Source organism: Bos indicus x Bos taurus, chromosome 3 (genome assembly GCF_003369695.1).
Source record: "Bos indicus x Bos taurus breed Angus x Brahman F1 hybrid chromosome 3, Bos_hybrid_MaternalHap_v2.0, whole genome shotgun sequence".
In the NCBI taxonomy this organism is placed as follows: domain Eukaryota; kingdom Metazoa; phylum Chordata; class Mammalia; order Artiodactyla; family Bovidae; genus Bos; species Bos indicus x Bos taurus.
The window spans coordinates 11,068,839-11,093,566 of record NC_040078.1 but is presented as its reverse complement, the minus strand read 5'-3'; the positions used below and the strand labels follow the sequence as shown (position 1 = coordinate 11,093,566).

Sequence of the window (24,728 nt, the reverse complement as noted above, 5' to 3'; positions counted from 1 at the left end):
CTCAGCTTCAAAATCCTCACCTGTCAAGTGGTTGTATTAATAACTTCATACTTTTGCATTGCTGACTAAACAGGGTCATGAATATAAATTATTTAGTGCACTACCTGAGTCATATTAATAATCATCTTCCAACAAATGTTAGCTTCTATAATTATGTGCTAAGCATATTGGTACTCACTTTTAATTTAGGAGGAGGTTATTCTCAATGGAAGAACAGAGGAGGCTTCATGTCTAAGGTAGTACTTGAACTTATTCCCAAAGAGTGAGTAAATTTTGAATTCAGTAAGTGGAAATAAAGTACATATATTCTAAGAAGACAGAACAGAATAACTAAAGTCTTAGTGGCAAGGCAATATACGCCTGTTACAAAATACAGTGAGTTGTCCCAAGGGACAAAAATATCTCACAAATGATGGGTGAAGTTAGCTAGGGTTAAGACTTCTTTGTTCATGGCATTGTGAGTACCTTGCTTCAGACTTGATGTTTTGGGCAGTAAACCTTTGAGCAGAGAGTGGAGTTGAATCTGGAAAGTGATTTAAGATTAATCCAGTAACAAAAAGTGAAGTGTGACCCCATGGACTGTAGCCTACCAGGTTCCTCTGTCCATGGGATTTTCCAGGCAAGAGTACTGGAGTAGGTTGCCATTTCCTTCTCCAAGGATCTTCCTGACCCAGGGATCGAACCCGGGTCTCCTGCATTGCAGGCAGACGCTTTACCTACTAAGCCAGCAGGGAAGGTCCAATCTAGTAACAGAGAAGATGATATATCTCAGCAGGCAGAAAACGGAGGCAAGGAAATCAATAAGAAATCCATTGACATCATTCTAAAGAAAGGTAAAATGACTTTAATAAGGATAGAAGCATTGGGAACTGACAGAAATGGTAGACATAAGAGATTTTGAAAATGTAAGATTCATGTGATTCATCAATAAGTTAGAAGTGGGACAAGACTTAAGAGAGAGAGAAGAATGTGTATTAAGGGAATGTTTTGCAGATAGGAATCCATGTTGCTCTATGCTCTCAGGGAAGGAGCATATCCTCTAGTGAGAATTCAATGGAAATCAATTTTGGAAGAAATAAAGCTAGTCCAAGAGAAGAGAACAAGTTGTAGAGAAATAGAGTGAAAGGACTTGAGTAGAAAGAATTTGCATCAGAGAAGAAAAGCCATGTACTCTAAACTCCTTTTCAGTGAGTTTGGAAGTAACCTCCTCATTGCACTGAGGCTGTTTGAGCAAATTTATTTCCAAAATGTATGCAGTTCATCTAGAATAATATTCCCTAAATGCACACTCAGCAACAATGTGTAGAGATGTTCTAAAAATTGCTAAGTATTACTCAGAAGTCCAGGCTTTCCTGGTGACTCAGATGGTAAAGAATCTACCTGCAATGCAAGAGACGCAGGTTTGATCCTTGGAGAGGGGAATGGCTACCCACTTCTGTATTCTTGCCTGGAGAATTCCATGGACAGAGGAGCCTGGTGGACTATAGTCCTTCGGGTTGCAAAGAGTCAGGAAAGACTGAACCACAAACACTTTCACTTTCACTCAAAGGTCCATCTACCTTCTAAATGTAGTAGTCTTAAGTATGAAAGGCTATAAAAATCACCTGTGGGATCATCCAGTATACATTCCTGGGAACCATCTCCATAGATCCTGACACAATTGCCCTAGGGTGGCAGGCAGAAATAATCTACAAAACCCCTTTGGTAATTCAAATTTCCTTCCTTGATTACAAATACAGCCATATGCTTAAACAAGACCTCCTGCCAAGTACATACACACATATACACATAGCCAAGCAGAGGTCCCCTGATATGAATATGACCACATATGCCCTTTAAAAAAAAAAAAACTCATGTCTTTTTAAAGAGCCAATTAATTCCGTAAGTTTCTGGAATCATTTTGCTTGAGTTTAAAGTATACTTTTGCCACTTTTTAGATGTGTGATCTAGAGGAAGTTTATTAACATTTCTGGGCCTCCATTAACAATGCCAAAATGGAATTTTAGCAGTATCTATTTTGTAGGGCTTTTTGTGATGATTAAGATAAAATATTTAGAACAGAGTCTGCCATACATGAAACACCCAACATGACCATCTATTCTTATTTGAAGTTTCTAGGCAGCATCACTTTAGGCTGACACATTTGTTACCTAGTTTATGCTGGCAGGAGTCAGTGCCATGCATGTAATATATCATGATACAACCAGACAAGAGTAAAATGCTGTTACCTGGCACAGTGCCTGGCTGGAGAAGATAGGAAGATGGAGTTAGATCCATCTCAGAGGAGTAGGTACTGGGAAATGGGTCAGGCTCTAGGGAAAAAGAATCAGATGACTTCCAGAAAAATTTTGGCATCAGGGAGGCCCATAAAATGTTAAGGAGAAAATTCAGTTAGGACTGAATTTTGGGGACCCAACCAAGTGGTAGTAATCATGAAAGAAAAATCAAGAGTGTAGGCTGTATATTCACTCTATAAATTATAAAGAAGAGAATTACCGAAAGTAGAGCAGGGATTCTAGCTTAAAATAAGTAAACAGAAGATCTAGAAATGATGACTATGTAATATGTGGAGCTTAACCCTGAGATTAAGAGGGAAATTTGATACAAGTTCTTTTTTTCTTTTTTTATATTTTATTTTATTTTTTAACTTTACAATATTGTATTGGTTTTGCCATATATCAAAATGAGTCCGCCACAGGTATACATGTGTTCCCCATTCTGAACCCTCCTCCCTCCTCCCTCCCCATACCATCCCTCTGGGTCGTCCCAGTGCACCAGCCCCAAGCATCCAGTATCATGCATTGAACCTGGACTAATACAAGTTCTAATTGTTGTAATATTATAAGTTGAATATTTATATTCATAATTAAGTTATGTATGATAATTCCCATATTGTCATTTTTTTTGCTTTAGTGCACATGTGGTCAGAATCTGATTTCAGAAGGTGCTGTGTGTAACTCTAACAGTACCATCTTTTTAAGGCATTTTTTATCGATTCTTTAGATAAATGCTATCTTTTTTAGCCTCTATATTATTGCAAAATGTCAGCTGGATGAAGCACAAGCTGGAATCCAGATTGCCAGGAGAAATATCAATAACCTCAGATATGCAGGTGACACCACCCTTATGGCAGAAAGTGAAGAGGAACTAAAGAGCGTTTTTATGAAAGTGAAAGACGAGAGTAAAAAAAGCTGGCTTAAAACTCAGCATTCAAAAAACTAAGATCATGGCAACTGGTTCCATCACTTCATGGTGAATAGATGGGGAAACAATGGAAACTATGGCAGACTTTATTTTCTTGGCTCCCAAATCACTTCAGATGGTGACTGAAGCCATGAAATTAAAAGATGTTGTTTGCTCCTTGGAAGAAACGCTATGACCACCTAGAGAGCATATTAAAAAGCAGAAACATTACTTTGGTAACTAAGGTCCATTTAGTCAAAGCTATGGTTTTTTTCCAGTAGTCATGTATGGATATGGCCCTCAGCGGGCCAAAGAATTGAAGTTTTTAAACTCTGGTGTTGGAGAAGACCTTGAGAGTCCCTTGGACTCCAAGGAGATCAAACCAGTCGGTCCTAAAGGAAATCAATCCTGAATATTCATTGGAATGACTGATGCTGAAGATGAAACTTCAATACTTTGGCCACCTGATGAGAAGAACTGAATCATTGGAAAAGACCCTGATGCTAGGAAATATTGAAGGTAGGTGGAAAAGGGGATGACAGAGGATGAGATGGTTGGATGGCATCACTGACTCAATGGACACGAATTTGAACAAATTCCAGGTGTTGGTGATGGACAGGGAAACCTGGCATGCTGCAGTCCATGTGGTCACAAAAAGTTGGACACACAAAAAAAGTTTGGTCACAAGAAGTTGAGCACCTGAACTAACTTTTGTCGATTCTTTAGATAAATACTATCTTCTTTAGCCTCTATATTATTAATCTCCTTTTCTGAGATGTTACTAATGATCCTTTGCCTTTAAAGACTCATCATATGCCTAACAAACTGATTTAGGACTTCCAGATTTTTGGCAGGGATCAAGGGGAGAATGGAACCATATTCACATTTGCCTTTGATTATTACAAACAAGCACTTTTTTTAGATTTTCCAGGCTCAATAAGTGTGATATTAAATGATACTAATTTTTGATGACATAACAGGCTATGAATTTTTCCAACTATAATGATATTTTTCAGTTCATAATTTGGTAACACAATTTAGACATTTATGAAAAATTTTTGAAATGTTTTATTATTTTTCATAATATGTAATTGTTTAAGCAAAAGTCAGTAAAACAAACAAACAAGCAAACAAAAACCTATACATTATTAGCAGCAAAGATAGCTTTTTAGTTTTAACTAAAATTTCTTTAAATGGCTCCTGTGACAGGATTTATCCCTTAGCAAGGACTAATATCTGTGCAAAGAATGAGACTGAGACTTGAAATGGTAATCAAGTGACCATACACATGGACTGGAAGGCAGAAACTGTACAGGATACACAAACGGCTAGGCTGTTTCATTTCATGCTGATCAAAGATATAAGTCTACTCACAAGCAAATGGCACAATGCATTTTTATAAGTCAGGACAGAATGTCAGCATTCAAACCAGTTCAGATCAAACCTGGGCTGAAAATTAATTGGAAATAGCACCACCTCTTGTGTATTTTTCCTTAATTTTATTACAAAGAAAAATTCGACTAACTCTTACACTAATAGATAAAAGTAAATGAAAACAAATATTCCTTTTTAAAAATATTTGGCCGCATTGGGTCTAAGTTTTAGCATGTGGGATTTTTGTTGCATCGTGTAGTATGCTTCATTGTGGCATTCCAGCTCTCTAGCTATGGTGCAGGCTTCATTACTCCAACACATGTGGGATTCTAGTTCCCCTACCAGAGATGAACCCACATCCCCTGCATTGTGAGAAGGATTCTTAACCACTGAACTACCAAAGAAGTCCCAAAGATTCTTTTTTATCACGTTAAAATTTTGGAGAAAATTCAGGGACATAGAGGACAAAAGGAAGATCTTCTATGCTCCTATTTGGCTGTTCCAAGAGTAATAACATTCACCTTAATAGGGAAGTATGAAAAACAGACAGATTCAGAAGAAAATGGGTGCTATGCTGGTCTTCCCTGTATGGTTCCATTTTATAGATGAAAATATCAGGGTTTCCCAGAATATCAAATATCTCCATTTTCAAATGCAAGAATTTAATCAAATTTCAAGCTCAAGAAACACTTTGTAAATTATCTTGAATCTTATGTATCTACTTTACCAAGGCCCTAATTTACAGTATATTTTGCTGCCTATATTTAGATGATAGTACAATTCTCAGAAATGTAGAAACTTAACTGAATCAGGAATATTTTATTTCACATTGTCCTCTCAAAAGTAAGAACTGCAAAAAAAAATGCTTTAAAAAAAAAAGGAAATACTTTATTCTATAATCAGAACAAAATAAAGTAATATTACATAGAACCCAACAAATGAAAAATAGAAACTTTGTCTAACACCCTTCAGCAGTGATAGTTGCATATAAAATAAACCCATGGCCTCCTCTCCTCTGATGTCATTAATGCCTTTATCTCTCAAGCTCGAGATTTCTTTTTTCAGGTCCTACAATAAATGTAACACACACACACACATACACACACACACACAACTGTCTTCCCATCTTCCATATCTGCCTATTTCCTTCATCCCCCAATACTTCCCACAACATCAAGGTTCTCTGACCCAGAAAAAGCTGTCTTTTATTTGCCAAAGTAAGAATTGATGAAGCCAACGTAATCATAGCCAGCAGGTTGGCTTCGGCCCCGGGGATCCACATATTGCTGCATACGTGAGGCACAGAATGACACTTGTTCTGGGGTTAGGGCCTGAAACATTAAAAGAAAAAAAAAATTATTGTGACAGAAATTCAGAATAGCTGGTTCCTTTGGGCTTCTAATATGCCCTAAACTCAGGAAGTAGAGAGGTTTGGGCAAAAGCAGTTGGTCCCAGGCCTATCACGTGCTTTTCTTATAGAAAGAAATCTGTAATTTCTAATGAATAAGACCAACTCATCTTTTCAACTCAGTTCTTATCCAAAGACTCCCATTTCATTCTGATTGCACTGTTTACCCCCTTCTTTAAATTTGGCTTATTAAATAAACAGAATAAAGAAATAGTCTTAAAACCAAGTAGCATGCTTGGGATTAATGATGAAATAATTAGATATTGACTATAGGTTTTTGAGTTGGGTCAAAACAACATGAGGTAGTGACCAAAGCAAATGATAACCAGTGCATGACAATATCTGAGAAAATATGGGGAAGAGGAAAGTAATTGCCTATAGTAACTAGGGAGCCAGACCTGAGATGAACAAAATCTAGATGATTATAAGAGTGCAGTGAGAGTGGATAGAAATGGGAATCTGACCTGCTTCATGTCCTCTTTCGTAATATAGGCTTTGCCCTCTGCCAGGGCTTGGAAAGAATCTTCTAGTTCATCACTGGATCTGATGTTCTCTGACTCCTTGTCAGTCAAGAAGTCGATGTACTCATCTTTTGAGATATAGCCCTTTCTGTTGGAGAAATAGATCAGTAACTGTCCCCTCTCGGGACAGAGAGGAAGACAGGTCCCTTTCTCATTCTACTCAGTGTCTCAGAGACAGAGATAAGATGAACCCTCTAAGTGCCTGTTCCATCTCAGCTCTCTAAGACAATGGGATATGACCTTTATTTGATCCCCATCCTCATACCCTTAAGCCAAATAAACAGTTTCTTAAGTTCCAGTCACTATTTCCACATGAGTAATTCAGCCTGACTCCCTAAGTAGAATTTGGGAAGTTTCCACTAGCACCATCTCTAGGTATCTCAAGCTCTTCAAACTGAGCTGAAGGCCTCTATTTCTAGTATTCTAAAAGGGTACCAAAAGCTGCCCAATTCATTTATGGTAGTCTTTATCTTCCTGCTCTCAAGATGAATTAATTTTATATTTTATGGATCATTTTACTTTCTGCATTTGCCTCCCTCCCCCAAGACCTATTCCCTGCTGTGCTCTGGGCTTTGGTCTTCCTCCTACCTTTCTGGATCAACAGCATCCAGGAATTTCTCAAACTTGGGCTCGGGTTCACCCTCCTCCACCATGGGCAAGTAGTAATTGAGCCCTCTCAGGCAGGACCGGAAATCTTTGTGACTCAAGCGACCTGTCAAATTCTCATCAAAGTGCCTAAAGAACAAAAAATATTTAATCAGGTTCACCAAGAATCAGATCAAACCACACCGAGGGATAAAAAAAATAGTTATTTGGAACTTCATTCTGAATTGCATGCAAAACAATCAGCTATGAAGCTATACGCACCTAAAGGTTGTTTCAAACTCTTGTCGTGTCTCTTCACTGAGACCAGTGATGTCTCTGAAAGAAAAAAAAATTAACCCATGAAATAAAACAGAGAAATATAAATAGACATGCCATAATAGTAATAGAGGAATTTTAGTGACTATTAGGCTAGTCAAGTCACCTAGTTCAGGGACTGGCAAACTATGGTCCATGGGCCAGGTCCAGGAGATCACTCACTTTTGTACAGTCAATGAACTGAGAATAGTTTTTACATGATTGAAAATAATAAAAAAAAAAAAGAATATTTCCTTAAACTTTAAAAATTGTAAGAAATTCAAATCTTAGCATCCATAAATAAAATTTCCCTGGAATATGTTTATGCTTATTCATTTATTAATTATCAATATCTGTTTTCACAACAGCAGAACTGAGTAACAGCACAGCAGTTAAAACAAAGGCTAAATGGCTCACAAATTCTACAATATTATCAGGATCTTTACAGAAAAACTTTGTCTAAATAACTAATGTTGCCAAAATATTTTATTTAGAAAAAAAATTATCTTCTGCTCTATACTTTGAATATTTCTTTCACTCCAGACATTTTAATGGGAATTTTACAAAAGGGAATGCTCTCTGAAGAGGTCATATAAGATGATGCATAGACTCTGAGAAATGGATGGTAAGTAGACCCAGGAGTATGATAGTACTGTCTCGCAGTTTATAGTGGACTCATTTTTTTTTTTTTTAAGTCATTCTCTGGTTCAGCAAAGAGAGAAAACTGGTTCTGGAGTTAATAAGTGCACTATCAGTGAAGCAGCCATTGTATCCAGTGCCCCCAAAGTTTAGTCTTGGGACTAAGTTTCTAATACCTAACACCACCCACATCCTTGCCCAGCCTTAACCACAAGTTCTCAATACCTGGCTTGGATTTGTTCTTCTAGACTGTGTTGCCTTCGCATCCCAAGCTGGTAGAGCTGGTCCCACTGTTGAGCCAGCCCGATGGTGCTGTATTTAAGGTCAAGGACCAGAGCCTCTTCTAAGCTTTCTCCCAGGTCCTCAATCTTGGTCAGTTGATGCTTCTTTGCCTGGATTTCCTTTTGCTTCCTCTGGAAAAAGACAAAGAAGAGAAGCAGTTATCTGGGGTACCAGGTCCAAATCTAGGAATAATATGGAAGGTAAGAAGCTGATAAGTTTAGATTTCCCTTCATTGCTCCTTTTCAATTATCTTCAGGAAATTTCCTGTCCTTTGTAAAAATTGAACTACTCAGGAAAACCATCTCAATTCCCAATGGTGGGAAGTTTAAGTGATATGACCTCTGTCATTCTGGTAATCTGTAATATATAAATCTAAGGGTTAGCAGTCATACACTGTAAATAGAGAAGGATAGGACTTCTAGGATCCATGCATCGTCAGCTCTCAATGATTTGCATCATGAATGATTTGCATTATTGATTGTAGTTGATTTGTGAGGCCCACTTAAACTTCCCAGTGTTCACACATCAGTCTCCTTCACTGGCTTGGACAGACTTCTACAAGATGCTTCGGTCAGGCACATTAAATGCCAAATATCAGCATTTAGGTCATGCTTTGTCAACAGGGAAATATCTTTCCCTAAAGAAAGTGAAAAGTGAAATAGCTCAGTTGTGTCCAACTCTTTGCAACCCCATGGACAGTAGCCTACCAGGCTCCTTCATCCATGGGATTTTCCAGGCAAGAATACTGGAGTGGGTTGCAATTGCCTTCTCCAGGAGATCTTCCCAACCCAAGGATTGAACCCGGGTCTCCTGCATTGTAGGCAGACACTTTATTGTCTGAGCCACAAGGGAAATCCTAAAGAAGGGAGAAGTAAATTAGTCATGATGATGGGGGTAGGTGTGAAAGGTATGAAAATATATTAGATATTACAGTGGTTTGTGGGTCTCCAAAAATCAATCCTACCTGACAACATCTTTTTTAGCATTAAGTTCTCTCCTTGGGGATAAATTAGATTTAATTAATTACATATTTTTTCTGGTGGGGAAGCAATAATAAAGATAAGGTGAAAGTCAAAAATACTGTTCTAGCCACTTCTTCACCCAATTGTTAAGAGACAATTTATATTCAATTTTATTTTCTTACCACATCAAATAACATAAATGTGTCAATGTTACAAGTTGTATGCGCTTTTGTATTTGTTCCCTTACTTAATAATTATAATAAATCTATAATGTAAATGTTATTGACTCCATTGTGTAGATACAGAAATTAAAGTTGAGATTTAAGCAAACTGACATCCATGTCCTTGAAGTGGTAGCCAAAGGTTAGAATGCAAATTGTTGGCAAGATTGACAACAGAGCCTTAGGCTTTTGACTTTTAGGCCAGGGATTTACCTAAAGGAATCACCAGTTTCCTTTGAGTAGTTCTTGAACTCCTGTAAATTCCAGCAATATTTAGAACTAATGAATAAACATTACTTACTTTATTTGCTTCCAGCTGGGATTCTAGTGTTCCTGTTTCTTTCAGCAAAGATCTAGTTAAGAACCAGAGGAAAACATTACTTATAATATCAGAAGTCAGTATGTTACACAAATAGACCAACCCAGATCTCCTACACTTCTATAAGTTCTTCCAAGTTATATGGCCTTTCTGAAATGAATATCACAATGCCAATTTTTCATGAAATCAGATCCTCTCTGTTGAGTTGGTAACCTTGCTGGACAGATGAAAAGCAAAGTAAGGTTCCTCTATGCTTACAAGAGAGCTTCCATACTCTCCTAGTTCTTATTTTCAAATATACCCTTAACCTAATGTAAGCAAGACTCTTACATTACTCTTACTCTTACATTACTCTTAGTGGGTGATAGGGCCAGAATAATATACATGCTTCTCCTTAGCCCACGTTTTATTTAAGGGCCTTCTTACCCCACATATATTTTATCAGATTTGCAGTGGGATGAAGATACTTTAATACTAAGGCCTCCTTAATTAATTTTTTCAGAGTGATACAAAAAAACAAACAGGATAACATAAAATACTGACCCATCCAGAAAATAGTCCCTGGATATGGAGGTCCAGAACAGGAATCAGGAGAGAGAAAAGGAAAATCACATTAACAAGGATTATTTCAATAATCTTCTTTCTTCAGATGTGTGATACATTCTAAATTCTTTGTACCTGAAGGATGAATCTGTTCAACCCACTGTCCTCAAAGTGTCCCCCATACTGAGAAACCCAGAGCCTTCTGTGCAGCTCATTGCTTTAGGATGAAGAGCTCAGGGGTCAGGCCCAGCTCAGTATCAGGCCCCTGCTGCCAGAGATGAGAGACCAAAGCCAGAGGGAGAGGAGGGTGAGCTGTGTGTCCTTTGTCTTCAGTCAGATGTTTTTTTTTTAAGCCATGATACAGGATTTCTTTCTGTTCCTTCTTTGATTTATCCTTGTCAGTGAGCTCATAGGAACAGAAGCATGAATTGTCTAAACTGACACTTTAAACTGTCAAAACTCCACAATTCTGATACACCTGCTGAATACAGTCTACCAAGTTTGACCACTTTTTCATTTATTATACACTTCAAGTCTCCTCTTTTCCAGGTCATTTGCCCCAGAAGATATAACAAATGTTATTTTTATGTATAGAGCATTTTGCATTTAATGAAAGCAATTAGCATATATTATCTCACTTGATTCTCATGACAGTTTTAGTAGTCAAGCAATATAACAGTTTCCTATGAAGTATTCACAGTATACTCTGTTTGTACCAATAAACACATATGTGACCTTTAACAAGTCAATTTATCTACTGAACTTCTTTCCACATTTAGAAACAGAAGCAATAACATCAGTGCTGTACACTCTTCAAGGTTATTCTGAAAGTTAAGTGATATAATGGATTATAAAATTACAGTGTAAAGTGCAAAGGGGAAGGCAAACGTAAGTGAATGTTATTATTTTGGGGCTGTAATTATAGGCAAGAGGAAAAAAAGTGAGACTTTCAAATAGTGAATAAAGAATGGGCAATGAGATGGAATTCTCATTTCTCAATTTTGCAGTGACTGATTTAGAATACAGTCAATTTCAGATAAAAAGCACAGGCAGGATATGGTGATTTTAAGACAGCATAAGTACTGTAAGAATTATCCTCTTCCCTCAGCTATATATTCCATCCCCAGAGTGGAATGTGCGGCATAAGGATCGTGAGTTTGGGGGTATCACAGCAAACCTTGTCTCCAAGATCCAATTAAGGAAGGCACTGGCATTCTGTTCAAATTCCTGGCACATCTCAAAGTTCTTGATCTGTCTTGCCTCTTCCTTTTCCAACTCCTGCTCTCTTTCCTAAAACCCCAAATCACAGATAGTAGTGTGCACATTGAAGACTTTTTCTTGCAATAAAATAACTGGTTCCTAGGCTCATCTGCACATCTCCCCTCTTCCAAATTTCACCTGCCTTCCAATGGCATTGCTTGTGTGCTCAAATTTATTCCAGTCTACCTCTTCTCATCTCAGAAATATGAAAGAAGCTTATCCAACTTTTCAGAAGTACTTGCAGGTGTTACCAAGCCCAGTAAAAAACAAACTAGTAATAAAGGCAAGTCTTTCCTCATCTCAGTATTTTTCCAGTTGAAATTTCATTTACATGAAAAGATAATAAGAGTTTCCATCTAAAATGGGTAAGTTTATAGTGAAATTTTTCTTTGCAAACTTGTATTTTCCATAGCTTCAGTAATGAGCATTACTATAGACAGACAAAATTACACACGAGCACATTTAAAAGGCACTTTTGGAAGTTTGTGTAAAATAGAAAATGCTTTTGAGCATATAGACTGCAAAGATATATACAAGCCTCATGAATTTTTCATAACACATTTTTAGAGCCATCTTCTGAAGCTTATGTTTGCTTCTCTGAGTCACCGATCAACACTCAGACACTTGAGACTGTCTAAACTATAGGGCATAGGGCTCTGCCTATCATGAACGTATTTCCAACTTTGTTCTTAGATTGACTCAGTTCATGACTGCTGTCGCAATATAATTATTAACAGCGTTCCTTTCTCTCTCAAAGTCCCCAAATCCAGAAAGTAAATCAAATGATCATGTTCACTATGGCTAAAGGAAGTATCTTCTCTGCCCCAAACTACCTTGATGGTATCCAATAGGTGTTTCCAGACTCTCTCTAGCACCTCCACTGTTAACCAGGTATAGGGGCTGGAGGGCACATTTAAGGCCTTAATCTGCTGGTCTAGCTCTCGCAAATCATTGAAGTCTCCTCGGGCCTTCGTCAAGGAGGCCAAGAAGGCCTCATGGTTCTTCTGCAGCTGCCGGATTGCATCCAGGGAGACAGAGCGCACAGGCTCTGACAGGTCCTCCTCGGCCTTCTCACACCAGTTGTTGAAAGCTGAGGCCTTATGTGCAAATTCCATGAATAGAACCTCAGTCTATAAAGAAAAAAAGACAATTCCATCTTTTCCAGTAAAGTTCATCAGCAGAAAAGAGAACAGGATAAAAAAATGACTGTCTTCAAATATTTTCTGTACCAATACTCTAAGAGGACAGAACTAAGACCAATGGAGACCATGCAATCAGATGGGTGGACATGTGAGTTCAAGGTACAAGCCCTGATCCAAGCATTTTCTCTTTTCTTCCAACACTTACAAATGAAGTTGGGTAACTTCTAGGATTATTTTAGCCATAAGATTCCCAAAGTGACAAAGGTAGTTTTCAATGATAAGATTCCATGATTTCTTGTTCTGATGTCTGTGTTCCATGAATTTTTAGTATAATATGCATGAATTAAGTTTAAGTGAATGAATGGATGGATGATTAGATTAAAAAAAAATCATTTGTGGGACAGGCATTTCTTCTTTCTCTTCTGTGATCTGCAGCCCTCACTGCTTTGATGTTTATTTGTGTATACTGAGTTGTCTTCCTACCTTCCTCTAAACCTTGTTCGGAGCTCATCTCATGCCTAAATTCCCTGCTTAAATCCATTTCTTACCCTCTAACCTATATCTTTAGCCATGCAGTACTCTCTGGAGTATTCTGAATGACTGTGAATTTCTAAATAAGAGAAATAGTATGGATTTTTCCAAACAGAAGGTAATACAAAGTTTTAGATTTAAAACACATCATATATTTTATGTCAGCCGATTGTACTTTCAAAGAGATTTTGTTATACAGATATGAGAATCAGTTTTCATCTCAAAATGGGTTAAGATGAAAAAAACTGACCCAAATGGAAGGGAGATTGCAAAGGTATTGTATACCATTATGTTGTCGCTGTATTCATTTCAGCAATCTACACACCAAAATAGACCAACACAGAAAAAACTATTACTGCCCCTACCCTGGAAGGACATGGAAACCTATAAATAATGTCATACATTTTCATAATATTATGTATCAACTGAATATTTTACAGAGATTTCATAATCACAAAATAAGATAATATGTGGTTGTCCATTAATTGCTTTAATTTTGCACTGAAGATTAGTTTCTGTAGGTTATATGTCCCTTATCACAGTTAAAATTAAGAGTCTTACTTTTATTTGTGTGTTTCCTGATTCCTTTAATTCTCTACTTTAACTTGTCGTCAGGTACAATATCTTATGGTCTAGAAGTATTTAGTATTTTCACTAACCATCTTGACTTCCTTTTACTATTAATAATTTTATCATCAATATCCAATATCTTAGCAGTCACCAAAAGAAAGAACATTTTAATAACTATATCCATACAGAACATAGTGGTTTATATTGCATTTTCAGGTCCATTATCTTTTTTGATAGTAATCAAGATCCATCAAGATATGATGGTGATATAGATCCATCAAGATTTCTAAATAGAGAAATCAAGATTCAGAGATGTTAAGCAACATATAGAAGGTCCCCCAGCTAGGAAAGATGAGAACACAAATTTTACTTGTCTAATATTCCTTTTATTTGAGTTAGAAAAAGCACAAGAGCAATCTTGACTCCTATATGCCAGTATTAGTTCTGCCTTAAATTAAGATCCTTGTCTCACCTACTTGTTTCCAATATATGTGTCTGACTTCCATCATAAGTCAGCTGATCAATTAGTCCAAGAAAAAAAGAACTTATCAAGCTAAAAATGAATTGCTTCATGTTTATAAGAATGTCTCCCTGATTCTTTGCAATATACTCACTTAATTGTCTATAGTATTCAAACATGGTTTCCAGTATCTGTTTCTGGATATAGATATTCAAGGTCAGATGATGGTGCATCATTTTTTTTTTTTTTTTTTTTTTTACCTCCAGTAGGGGCCGTTGTTTCTCTAGCAATTCCTGTCTATGGACTTCAGAGGCTTCCAGCAGCTGTTCCCAGCGCCTCAGCAAGGTAGCATGGCGCTCCTCAATGGCTTTCGTCTGGCTGTGCTCAGCAGCCACAAGCTTATCCTTCAGGTCAGTTATCTCAGACAGTCTTTCTTGGTGGAAGCTCTGCAGACTGGCATGCAGTGTTTCCTGAGAAAGACACATAGAGAAGGTGTGAACAGAAAATAATGCAGATTCCAAGGGGTCACTCACACCTGGGTTCCACCAGATTGGACTTATGCAAGAGTTTAGAGTAGTGGACAATTTTTCCAAGAAGGAAATTTGACTTAGAGACATTTGGAGTTGGAATTATGGTTAAATTCCAGTGTTTGAAAACTGGATTTTTAGATTAGGTGCAAAATTAATATTAAAGGAGATTTGGAGCATGATGTGATATTTCAAATCTTCCAAATCAAAATTAAATCCTTCTTAAAGCTCACTTTCTAAGACTCTTTTCTATCACTTATTAGATTTTGCATTCTAATTAGTATTTATAGATGTGCACTACTAGAAATTGTGAAAGTATGCAAACTAACAAAAAACCTTTTACAGGTGACTGTGTGTGTGTACGTTTAAATGATATCAAAATCACAAAATTCAAGATGTTCCACTTCATTTTAACAGGGTGGTGTGTATTTGATCAATCCTCCCTTCGAGAACAATTTTAACCAGTGGATAAAAGCACAAAAAAATCAGCTGTTTGAAAGGGATCAGGATGCAACTCAAATAGCTATAACTTGAGGTACCAAAATTACATGGAGAAGGGAATAGTAGCAAAATAAGAGTAATACTCTGTCACTTTTTCCTTTGAAGTATAAACTGTGCAGGGTGAAGTTGCAGAAAAAGCAGCTGCTCAGAGCTTTTGATCATCACATTAGAGCTAAAAGGATGGAAACTAGAATTCTGGGAAACTGAAGCATCCACTATTTGAGGAAACCATGAAAAGGGAGCTGCAAAAAAGGAGGCTCGATAATCTCCTTGTATGTCCAACTTAGGGCATTTACAGATTCCTGAATACAAGTTGTAGAAGTCAAGCAGAAAACAGTAGCTAAGAATCTAAAGTATAAACAATCTAAAGAATCTTGAAATCTAAGAATTTTTTGCAGTCACACAGTGTTGAGATCAGGACACATCAAGTAAGAGCAGACTTAGTGAAAGAGGTTTAGTTGAAGTCTCTAAAGGTTCTACGTTTAAGAACAAACTGAAAAATGGCTAGTTTTCAGCAAAATTGAAATCATGTCTTGAATCAAGAAAAGTGGGGGTTGAATAGGGCATGAGATGGGACAGAGGTATTAAATTATAGCTTTAAATAAAAACTCATGAATTAATTACTTTAAATGTAAATGGATTCACTACTCCATGAAAATCATCAAAGTAGATAATAAATCAACACTCAACTATTCAATATTTATAAAAGACACATCTAAGACATATTGACACTCTGCACTTCTATGTTCATTGCAGCATTATTTACAATAGTCAAGATATGGAAACAAACTGCCTGTCAAAAGAACAATGGATAAAGAAGATAGGTGATATACATATATGGAATACTATTCAGTCATGGGGAAGAAGGAACCCTGCTGTTTGCAACAACTTAGATGAAACTTGAGACCATTATGCTAAGTGAAATGTCAGACAAAGAAAGACAAATACTTTATAATGTTATTTATATGTTGAATCTAAAAAAGCCAAACAGAATATATTGGAGGTGAGGGAAATAGGGAAAAATTGGTGAAAGGGCAAAAACTTTTATTTATAAGATTAACAAGTTCTGGAGACCTAAGATACAGCATGGTAATTATAGTTAATATTCCTATATTATGTACTTTAAAGTACATAAGTTTTATAAGTCTTACCTGTTCTCACCTTAAAAATAATGATAATTATGTCACAGAATGAAAGTGATAGTTAATACTATAGTGATAATCATGTTGCAATTTATGAATGTACAAAATAAACAACAAAAACTATAAAGACATAGAAATGTTTTTAAAAGAAATGGAAATAGATGTACATTGCAAGCAGTAAACAAAAAAAAAATTGGTGTAGTACACTAATATGTGAAAAAAAACTTTAAATTAAGAAGTGTTTAAAAAGATGTTATTAGAGAAAAACTTTGCGTAATTAAAAGAATTAATTCATCAAAATGATTTCATAATTCTAAATGTCAACACAACTTTTAATCTAGCTTTAAAATATATAAAACTGAAATATTTTTAAAAAAACATGAGCAACAGACTCTGATAGGTAATACAAATCATTGCAAAATCACATTCTTTTCAACTGGACAAAGTCTATTCACCAAAACAGGTCATTTGTTGGATATAAAGCAACCTCCTAAAATAACATAGAGTGTGTTTTTAAAATAAAGTTGAATAAACTAGGTATAAATGTCAAAAAAAGATAATTAGAAAATCCCCAAGTGTTTAGAAATTGAACAATGCACTACAGAATAAATAATGAGTCAATTAAGAAATTATGCAAAAAAATAGCAGAATATTTTTAATTAGATGATAACAAAAATAACATGAAGTCTGTGGAATGTAGCTAAGGATTTACTTAGAGGCAAATGTATAGTCTCAAATCAATATACTAGAAAAGAAGAATGACTAAGTATTTAACAACATCAATATCTATCTTAATTTTTTTAAATCAAGTAATCTCAAAGAAAGTTAAAAGTTACAAAGATAAAAAAGATATTAATGGAATATAGTACAAAGATAAAACAGAGAAAAATTAAATGGTCAAAAGTTGGTTCTCTAATAAAAATGAGCACTTACTGGCAAGACTGATGAAGGAAAAAGAACTACCAAATTATCTCTATCACAAAGGGGACAATTTTATAGGTCCTACAGATAATAAAACCAGAACATTTGGGAATGAAATAACCCTATGTGTGAAGCTTCTGTGTGATGTGGGTCTTGGACTTCATGGGCATTTATGAACAAGGCAACCCTGCTCTTACCTGTTTTGCCAGGAGAGTGGAGAGGGCAGTGAGGTCTGCATCATTGCTATTGGTCTTCAAGCTTGTTTCTTTCTCAGCTGAAGAACAAAGGTAATTCATAAGAAGAGAAAGAGAATTTCTTTATATCAGGCTTGGCAAAGAAGAACAGCATATTTACTATTGGCCACAAGAGAGCCTCTTGACTCTCTAGGTAGATGATTCATTAGAATATGGGAGTGGGAGCCAGTAAACTATTTTTCTAGATGTATACAGGATACACTGACTGAAACAGAGCTAGAACCAAGAGAACTTCTGGATGTTTCATTGAACAACAGAAATCTTCAGCCTAGACATAAATTATAAGTAAATCAAACACAGAGTTTATTTTCTAGAATGTTTACCATGACTCTATCTTTCTGAATATCACATGGAATTCATCAATTTCCAAAAAAAAAAGATGTTCTATGGGATTATAGTACTTAGTTATTCTCTCAGCATATGTCTCTATAAGTTTGTGTGTGTGTATGAGAGTGGAGAGTGAAAAAGTTGGCCTAAAGCTCAACATTCAGAAAACAAAGATCATGGCATCCAGTCCCACCACTTCATGGGAAATAGATGGGGAAACAGTGGAAACAGTGTCAGACTTTATTTTTCTGGGCTCCAAAATCACTATAGATGGTGACTGCAGCCATGAAACTAAAAGACGCTTACTCCTTGGAAGGAAAGTTATGACCAACCTAGATAGCATATTCAAAAGCAGACACATTACTTTGCCAACAAAGGTCCATCTAGTCAAGGCTATGGTTTTTCCTGTGGTCATGTATGGATGTGAGAGTTGGACTGTGAAGAAGGCTGAGCACTGAAGAATTGATGCTTTTGAACTGTGGTGTTGGAGAGGACTCTTGAGAGTCCCTTGGACTGCAAGGAGATCCAACCAGTCCATTCTGAAGGAGATCAGCCCTGGGATTTCTTTGGAAGGAATGATGCTAAAGCTGAAACTCCAGTACTTTGGCCACCTCATGAGAAGAGTTGATTCATTGGAAAAGACCCTGATGCTGGGAGGGATTGGGGGCAGGAGGAGAAGGGGATGACAGAGGATGAGATGGCTGGATGGCATCACTGACTCGATGGACGTGAGTCTGAGTGAACTCCGGGAGTTGGTGATGGACAGGGAGGCCTGGCGTGCTGCGATTCATGGGGTCGCAAAGAGTCAGACACGACTGAGCAACTGATCTGATCTGATCTGATGCGTGGGTATTTTTGCACACATGTGACTTTAATTGTAATTGTGCTCAGACAGGATAGGAGTGGGTGATGAAGGGAGCATCTTTCTTCCCATGTTGAGCAACAGAGCCCTGGGATCCATTCATTAAATTGAACTCTCAGTATTTCCTCAAATCCAGATGCCATCGTCCTCAAATGAGTGCATGCTAAATCATTTCAGTTGTATCTGACTCTTTGCAACCCTATGGAATGTAGACTGCCAGGCTCCTCTGTCCATGGGATTCTTCAGGCAAGAACACTGAAGTGGCTTGCCATGCTCTCCTCCAGGGATCTTCCCAACCCAGTGATTGAACTTGCATCTCTTACGTCTCCTGCATTGGCAGGTGTGATCTTTACCACTAGCACCACCTGGGAAGCCTCTGGTCCTCACACATCATACCTATCCAGGCCTCAACCACATCAGCCTTCCAGTTGAACTCCTGAAAGTCATAATCATCTTCCAGTTGTGACTTCCAAACAGCCAATGACCTGGCCAGAGAAGGAATCTTTTCATTTAGAGCCTGTATCTTGTTAGAAATCTTCTCTTTATGTTGACTTTCCCCCTGTATTACCGAGATTGAAAGGAGGAGAGATAGATATATTGATGAATGTCCAGAGCCTGAAAAGTGAAATCCTTTGCACTATTAAAAACCTTTCATCTCTCTCCTTCCAAATATATAGCTACTCTCTTCTAGGTCCAGTGAAATTATTCTATTATTCATCTATAATAGAATATCTATTACCCAGATGATATTGTCCAGCATTTGGACAGTCTTCTGTTTGTCCATGTAAGTGTGATCTTCTTAGTTGGCATAAGCATCTCAAAGGTACAGAATCATCTTTTTAGGATTCTTTGTACAGCCTTTAGATTATTGAGGTTCTATTAAAACTATCATTTAAACAAAAGAATGGTTCTCAAATTATAAAGAGATTTCAGTGGGGTCCTCATCTCTAGAGGTCAAAGAAATTTCTTCACATTCTTACAGTACTTTATAACCAAAGCAAGTCATGTTTAAAATATTTTTAAATGTCATATTCTGCATAGAAAGTGAAAGTAAAGTCACTCAGTCGTGTCCAACTCTTTGCAACCCCATGGACTGTAGCCTACCAGGCTCCTCCCTCCATGGGATTCTCCAGGCAACAGTACTGGAGTGGGTTGCCATTTCCTTCTCCAGGGGATCTTCCTGACCTAAGGATCGAACCCAGGTCTCCTGCATTGCAGGTAGACGCTTTAACCTCTGAGCCACCAGGGAAGCCCCATTCTGCATAGAGTATGAGTCAATGAATGATTTTTTTTTGCTTTATTAATATTTTCTTTTTTTAAATTATTTTATTTTATTTTATTTTTAACTTTACAATAGTGTATTGGTTTTGCCATATACCAATGCTTTTTAAATATCTAAAAAGTATACCTATAAGACCTTGAAAAAAAGCTTCCAGAAAACAGCAATAATTAAATAGATAATTGTTTGCTGAAACAATAACAAAAAGGCAGTTTAGAAGAGATTACCAAGGTTGTGCATGATTTTAGCAATGTTCATGATTCTATATTTGGTCCAATCACTTTTTGAAGATCCTTTTTTTTGACCTGGAATCCCTGGAGTATATCTCACCTTACTCAGGATGTCTTCTCCTTGAGCACACACATTTTGCACTCGAATCTCATGGACAGCAAAGTCATTCTCCAAAGCTTCGAGCTTCTTTTGTAAGCTCTGTGTGAATGAGTCAGTGAGAATCAAAACTTCCAAAATGAACAATCTGTCCCACTCACATTCTGATTCTTTTTGACGCCATTCACCAGCAATGATTCAACTAAGTTGGCAGAGTACATGAGTGCTCACTTATTCCTGAGTAGTGCCAGTAAATTTCTCTTCCCAAATTCCTCACTTCCCAGAAAGGCAGTCTTACCAAAGAGCCAAAGGAATACATGTGATATTGTTTATAACTAACCATGCAACTTGAAACTTCTGGATTTGGGAGTGAATATTGATCAAGCTAATACAAAAGTATTCCTCCATGTTGAAATGTATGTATAACAACTCTTGGAAACATTCCATCTAGCAGAAAAATATTTAGTATCAAGAACATCCTATGCTAAGAACTAACCTGAAAGTTTCTTCTTCCACCAGAAGAAAGATTCTAATTTTACAGGTAAAAATGTTGACTATTTAAGAAAAGATTCAAATTAAACAGAAGAAAATTGATTCATTCTGCCAGTTCCTCACCTGAATAGCAGCCAAAGTGTCTCCAGAATCCCCTTGGGCAACTAGAGCTTCCTTTTCACTAATCCAAGCTTCCTCCTCCTCAGCATTCTCCATGAATTCCAAGTATTCTAGGGATTCTCCCAACTGAATCCCTCTGTAACAGGAAAGTAATCCCCACCCCAAATAAGAAAACAAAAACAAAAAAAAAAAAAAAACAAAAACTAATGAGCAGTGGAAGTGTAGCAAAGGGGCACAATCTTATAAGATTTTAAGATTTTGGCTGTATTAGTGTAAGGGAGAAAAATACTCCATTATTTTATTACTAAGCACTGCACATAATGTTAAAACTGGGGAGATGCAGAAAGTAAAACAGACATGTGGGAGATAATGTGGTATAAAGGATAACATATGTAGGGCAACAATGATAAAAGACAGCTGCAAGTAATTGTAAGCACAGCTCTAAAGAGACAGTATCATAGAGACATAGAAACAGTGTCATTTCTTCCTGAGGTACATAGAGGAAGCTTCAATGGAAGACCTGGAATTTGAGCAGGGACTTAGAAGCTAGAAGAGATTGGTAGCTAGGGAGAGATGCTGAGCAGGCACTTAAGTGTCTTCTCAATACCTACCCAATACCTGCAATCCAACAAGAGAATTTGGCCTTCTATCCCCAACTCACCGAGCCTTGGTCAACTCTTTGAGCTGGTCCCAGTGTTGAACAAGCTGATCAAGCCTGTCCTGGATCTCCTCTCGCCCCACGGCCGCCTTGTCTCCCAGCCTTTCTGCCGTATCCAGTACATTCTGAACAACACACATCCTCCATGTCATATTTCCCCATAGCATCTCCCCATTTATCCACAGTTTTCTAGCAAAGTATCTAGCCCTTCCTACCCTCTGGCTCATTTATAAACTGGATGTACTCAAGGCAGTCCTGACAATCCTGGGAGAATGAAGAAAGCTGCAGTAAGATCTAACATGCTAAACTTCATCAAGGATTCAGACAAATACCTTGGCATTTGCACTAGACTACTTTCCATGATCTGACTGATGGTCACAGGGTGACCCTGCTGCCAAGCCAACACTCAGAGTTGCCCTCTTTCCACATGGCACAGCTCAGGTACAGCTTTTCCAGATGTCCCAACTTGCATCCTAATTGTCAACAACTGTGCCCTGGACTGTCAAAGGTGCTCCTTCCAGGGAAGACATGGGTTTCTACACAGATTCTTTTATTCATAGAAGGCACAATATGGAGTAGAATGCTTGTGAACTCTACAGCCAACTGTCTATGTGACCTTGGCACTCTGCCTTCACATTTTGTAGCCTCAACCTATTAGGTCGATGCAAAAGTAATTTCTGTTTTGCACTGTTGAACTTTGCCATTTGATATTGGAATACATTCTTAAATAAATGTAGTTAAGTTATACATCATTTTAATACACAATTTTTGCTTTATGATTTTTGCTAATAAATTATTACTTGCTATTTATTTTACATGTGTTTCAGGCTATGGAAATTAAGTTAGACAAAAAGCAAATTTGAGCAATTTTCTTATTCGAGTTCAAAATGGGTCAAAAGTTAGCAGACAACTTGCAACATGAACAATGCATTTGGCTCAGGAACTGCTAATGTACATACAGTGCAATGGCAGTTAAAGTAGTTTTACAAAAGAGACTAGAGCCTTGAAGATGAGGAGCACAGTGGCTGCCCATCAGAAGTTGACAATGACCAACTGAGAGGATCAGAGAAGTTGATCCTCTTACTACACAAGAAGTTGCCCAAGAATTCAACGTCAACCATTCTATGGTCATTTGACATTTGAAGCAAATTGGAAGAGTGAAAAAGCTTGATAAGCAAGTGCCTCATCAGTTGACTGCACATCAAAAAAAAAAAATTATCATTTTGAAATGTCATCTTTTCTTATTCTATGCAACAACAGCGAATTATATCTCAAATGGATGTGTGATGAAAAGTGGATTTTATGTGACAACCAACAATGACCAGCTCTGTGGTTGAACTGAGAAGAAGCTCCAAAGCACTTCCCAAAGCCATATTTTGAGTTATGGTCACTGTTTGGTAGTCTGCTACTGCTCTGATCCACTATAGTTTTCTGAATCTCAGTGAAACCATTATATCTGAGAAGTATGCTCAACAAATCAATGAGATGCACTGAAAACAGCAATGCCTGCAGCTGTCACTGGTCAACAGAAAGGGCCCAGTTCTTCTCCTCAACAATGCCCAACCACATGTCACACAACCAACATTTCAAAAGTTGGATGAAATGGGCTAAAAATTTTGCCTTTGTAGCCCAATTATATCTGCTATATCTACCTGACCTCTTACCAACTGACTACCTACCGCTCCCTCAAGCACCTTAACAACTCTTTGCAGGGAAAATGTATCACAACCAGCAGGAGGCAGAAAATGCTTCCAAGAGTTCACTGAATTCTGAAGCATGGGTTTTTATGCAACAGGAATATACAAACTTATTTCTCACTGGCAAAAATGTGTTGATTGTAATGTTTCCTATTTTGATTAATAAACATGTGTTTGAGGCTAGTTATAATGATTTAAAATTTAGGGTCTGAAACCATAAATCTTTTGCACCAACCTAATATTTATCCATAACATGAAGTGCTACTATTATATTATCTCTGTCTTTTCAGGTTTCATATTCCTACCTGGATGGCAGGTTCATGTGCCAGCAGCTCTCCTTCTAGGCGTCTGTGCTTCTTCAGCAAATTCTGAACCCCCTGCAGATCCCTCCCATAGTCCTGGGATCTCACTCGTACCAACTTCTCCCTGAGACCAAAGAAGAAAACTTTTAGACTTTAGACGTCTGAGGACATCCTAAAAAGATGGTTTTCTAAGCATATGTGTTTGGCTGGGGGTATGGTGGCGGTAAATTCTGGAACACTCTGGTGTCAGTAATCACAAAGTTAATAAGTGGCAGAGCCTTTCAGCAAAATATTGGACTTAGAGCAACACAAATTAAAATAACGTACTGGAAGAGCCTTCCCATTCATTTCTTTGCCTGTCTACATGTGTATCTTCTTCTCTTTTCTCAAGAACTCACTGTTGTTTCTCTTTCAAAAAATGTGAAAATTACACACACACACACATACTCACTATATATGTATACAAACATATATGCTTATATACCTTCTATTAATGTCAATAATTATGTATATGGTATGCATTCCTGCTCAGTCGTGTCCAACTCTTTGTGACGTTGTGAACTGCAGCCTGCTAGGCTCCTCTGTGCATGGGATTCTCCAGGCAACAATACCAGAGTGGGTTGCCGTTTCCTTCTCTAGGGGATATTCCTGACCCAGGAATTGAACAGGGGTCTCCTGCAACTCCATGCATTGGCAGCTGGATTCTTCTATCACTGAGCCTCAGGGGAAGCCCATATCAATAATTAATTCAGGTAAAATAGACATAAAAACTGACATTACAGCAGTCATGGCAGTTGGATTTGTTCTGCGTATAAAATGTTTGAACGTCACCTTGAAGCGTGGTGAAAGACTAGGTAGAAAATATCTTACTATTTCTTTTATTGGGATATAGTTGTTTTACAATATCTTACTATTTCCAAAAAGGTTAAAAAATGTCCTGCTTGGTGCCCTATGTGCATTCCTTTCCTCTGATTCACTGATAATGAACAAGAATCAGCAGTTTT

General features: G+C 37.3%; 1 protein-coding gene across 2 annotated transcripts in view; it reads right to left on the bottom strand.

The window, feature by feature from the left end:
- Positions 1-5,741: 5,741 nt before the first annotated feature.
- SPTA1 (spectrin alpha, erythrocytic 1) overlaps positions 5,742-24,728 on the bottom strand; it is an 87,651-nt gene continuing 68,664 nt past the window's right edge. For both annotated transcript variants that reach the window (XM_027529097.1, XM_027529105.1), the window contains 16 exons: positions 23,728-23,848; positions 21,729-21,850; positions 21,071-21,203; positions 20,459-20,557; positions 19,246-19,408; positions 17,604-17,680; positions 14,576-14,785; positions 12,446-12,742; positions 11,530-11,642; positions 10,353-10,370; positions 9,792-9,843; positions 8,251-8,438; positions 7,354-7,407; positions 7,075-7,221; positions 6,430-6,574; positions 5,742-5,888 (listed from right to left, as the gene is read on the bottom strand). In XM_027529097.1, the coding sequence (XP_027384898.1) occupies positions 5,763-5,888; positions 6,430-6,574; positions 7,075-7,221; positions 7,354-7,407; positions 8,251-8,438; positions 9,792-9,843; positions 10,353-10,370; positions 11,530-11,642; positions 12,446-12,742; positions 14,576-14,785; positions 17,604-17,680; positions 19,246-19,408; positions 20,459-20,557; positions 21,071-21,203; positions 21,729-21,850; positions 23,728-23,848 (2,065 nt within the window). In that variant the 3' untranslated portion in view covers positions 5,742-5,762. The remainder of the gene's footprint in view (positions 5,889-6,429; positions 6,575-7,074; positions 7,222-7,353; positions 7,408-8,250; positions 8,439-9,791; positions 9,844-10,352; positions 10,371-11,529; positions 11,643-12,445; positions 12,743-14,575; positions 14,786-17,603; positions 17,681-19,245; positions 19,409-20,458; positions 20,558-21,070; positions 21,204-21,728; positions 21,851-23,727; positions 23,849-24,728) is intronic.